This window comes from Fulmarus glacialis, unplaced genomic scaffold (genome assembly GCF_000690835.1).
Source record: "Fulmarus glacialis isolate BGI_N327 unplaced genomic scaffold, ASM69083v1 scaffold6468, whole genome shotgun sequence".
Classification (NCBI taxonomy): Eukaryota; Metazoa; Chordata; class Aves; order Procellariiformes; family Procellariidae; genus Fulmarus; species Fulmarus glacialis.
In genome coordinates, this window is record NW_009228823.1 from 1 (window position 1) to 3,282 (window position 3,282).

General features: G+C 49.3%; 1 protein-coding gene across 1 annotated transcript; it reads right to left on the minus strand.

Moving 5' to 3' along the window:
• Window positions 1–1,400: 1,400 nt before the first annotated feature.
• CHCHD2 (coiled-coil-helix-coiled-coil-helix domain containing 2) lies at window positions 1,401–2,949 on the minus strand (the record flags this gene model as incomplete). The annotated part of the gene is made up of 3 exons (XM_009583606.1): window positions 1,401–1,411; window positions 1,952–2,114; window positions 2,703–2,949. Coding segments are annotated over 3 exons (421 nt in total), but the record flags the coding sequence as incomplete, so codon positions are not given.
• Window positions 2,950–3,282: the final 333 nt, after the last annotated feature.

Below are 3,282 nucleotides of genomic sequence, written 5' to 3' on the forward strand. Positions count from 1 at the left end.
AGGCGTTTCTGGCCCAAAATGTTTTTCTTTCTTTTCACCAGGACGGTGAAACACCTGGCAACTGAGGCGTCAGCTTGATCAGCAGAAGCAAAGCTCCTGCTACCGGGAAAGGTAGCCGTGTCCTCGTCCCCTGTGAGGTAACCCTTCCCCATTTTGAATACTGATGTTATCTTTTCACTTCCAGGAACTGCAGATCAGAGATGAAGGCTTTTAGGAACAGGCAGAACAGCCAACAGCAAAAAAAAAACAGTTCAGGGAAAACAGGTCATGCTATGGAAGTATTTTTAACAGGAATTGCACTTGTCGGTGCAGGGTTATCCCCGGTGAGGGCACCCCCCCCTCCGGTCCTCCCTCGGCGGGGCAGGGGTTACGACGCAGCTGGAGTGCAGGATTGTGTTTATCTGCAGGCTCCAGGGATTTTGGCAGGGCATGAGCTGGCTGCTCCCTCTCATGGAAGAAGGAGGTTTTGCACTTCGCATCAGTAAATACCTTTTAAATGGAGGCATTTTTTTTCTTCGTCATCGGGCAGCAGTAGCTTTGTCACTTGCCTAAGCCAGGTGCGAGGGGGGAAAGGCCACACCACCCGCAGTCAGATGGGCCCCTTCTCGTGTTTCAGTCCACGACTCCTACCACAAGATGGAGGAAGAAAAACCTACAGCCTCTGCTTGCGCTATCGGGAACTGCGAGTCTGATGGAAGACCGTTATTATCTTAGAAGCGCCCAGCTGCTCGATAGTGCATAGGCTTGCTCAGGTAACAGCCGACCACCAAGATCCTCTCTGAGCAGAGGGAAGGTATTTCTCAGAATCTCTTGAATCTGAATATAGAGCTTGTTTTTAAAAGTATGAGAGGAGGCTATCGGGGAACTGAGACCCACTGCATGCAGACTAGTGTGGAGTCAGACACAGTGTCACTGCGTATTTTAACCAGCAGTGGAGTTCAAATGCTCAAGCAGGAGATGTCTGGCAAACGCTGAGCTACGGGTGTTCCTGAACTCCTGCAGCTCCAGCCCTTCAGGCACCGCTGGCGGCAGCGCAGCTGGCAGGGGGGGCGAAAATCAGTTCTCGCCTGCTCATCCTTCAGACTCAACTCCAAGGTCCACTAAAGCAAGGTACTTCGAGAGAGAAGTTTATTTATACACCGTATCACTTACATTCAACACAACAATCAGCAAACCGGTTAACCCAAATTAGCTCATTCTGCTTTATTCATTCTTCCACTTTGTGCTAAGTTAATTTGCTGCTGCAAGTTGCATCACATCTGTAGCGGCTATGGCAGGAATCAAGCCACGGGGAGGACAATAGTGTGAATATATGAACTAGCAAGATATTATCACTGAAGCTTTTTTCATTCATAGGTCAGTTCTTCTAAGACAGTCTTCAGCAACCTTGTTCTGAAGGCTTAGGCTAAACCTGTAAGATAAGAAGTTATCACAGTTAATCGCAGTAAGTTTTGAATCCCTGGACAGCCGGTGGTCTTCCTTGCTGTATGGCAGATGTACGTTAGGGTGTTCCCTCTCCCCTCATCTATTTGCTGGGACGTGTTAACTCCAGACTTCAGCAGTCCACCTGCACATCGGCATTTGGCAGTCTCCTTTCTCCCAGGTCGGGATGGTTTGTCAGTTGTGCCAAACAGGCACTTGCTACAGGCCAGCAATGCTACACTGCTTCTCCAAGCCCACTGCCACACTCTCCCAAATTGTCAGCTTCAGTCCACGCACACAAAACCTTCAGGAATTCATCCTCTCTCCACCCCGTCACCCCCAGCTTGTACGTACAGGACCAAACCAGGAAGCCAAACAGCACAGCAACTTGCTTTAACTGACCTCAGTCTATGTGCTCTGTATCAATCCCCATGCTTTACCACATGGACTGAAAAAACCACGACATGATTCCCACGATAATTTTACTGATTAGCGCATTAATAGTTGCCTGGTAGCGCTGTCTACTTACCATTAGCAAACCTGCACTGCTTCAGTACTTCACTGAAGCCCTCGCACAGCTTGAGGTCAGTCTGGTTCTGCGCACACTCCAGGAATTGTTTCATTTCATACTGGCAAGGAGCAAACTGCGACTGCTGCTGCTGCTGGTAGGCAGGCTGAGCTGCCTGGGGCTCCTGAAATGGCAGACACCTCCGTAAGCGCCCTTTCAACACCTCCAGCCTATGAAGCTGCACCACCCCAGTACTGCTGGCTGTGTATTTCTTCCCTGCATTTTAGTCAAAATGTTGCGTTACTTTTTAAATGGAAAACAAATAATGGGCTGAAGTACAAAATAGTTTCCAGCAGTGGCATGACACGTTCTAGACAGTTTTTTAAGTTACAAACACTTAGGTAACTCTGGATGGCATCTGGGCAAGGTAACAGCATTATCTTAATGTTTAAACAGCACAAAAATGTCTTGCAATAGATCTGTCATCAGACCTGGAACACGGAAGTCCTGTCTGAATCAGAGGGGTACTAAAGTAGAAAACAACACTAATATCCTACCACAAGCTCGTATCACTCATGTATCCCTTTGAACTACTTTTAAGATACTCACGGTGATTGTGGTAGTTACCTTGGAGACTGAGTCGCTAAAATTACCCCAGCTTTCCCAGCCATGATGATTTGTGTGGTCTTTACATCTATAGCAATTACATCAGCCTTGATGTCCCAAGTTAACTGCACCTCATTAGTCTGTGTCCAGTTGTGCTTCCTCTTACCTGATAAGTAATATCAGGCCTCGCAGCTTCAGAGCTGCTTCCTCCACCAAATCCTCCTGTAAGTGCGTGACCTATGGTATGGCCCACAGCAGAGCCTACAGCAACTCCGGCAGCAGTTGTAGCCATTTGTGCCATCAGACCAGGCTGCTTCGGTGCAGCCCCACCCACAGCAGAAGCCGGTGCTGCTGCTGGGACGGGCGCCCGAGCAGCAGGCGCTGGTGATGCAGCTCTCATTTGTGGTGCCCGGCTGCAAGGACATAAAGAGAAATCTCACATCATCGCTCCAAACTCAAACCGGGCAGAGGCCACTTGGTTGCAGGGCACGTGCGTTTGCAGTTCCTCCTTGTCACACCCTCCACATTCACGGCAAGAACACAATGTTCTGGTGAGTGATTTATGCGCAACACGGTAAAGTTTACAGGCTTCTTTCTGGCTGTCCAAAGGACTGCGCTATTTTGCGGGAAATGAGAGATAACCTACAAGGGACTGATTAAATAGGGCCTTAACGCTCAGGCACTGGATGGCCGGGCCCTGCCCGCCCAGCGAGCGCTGAAGAGATCCACTTCCCTCCCCGCAAAGC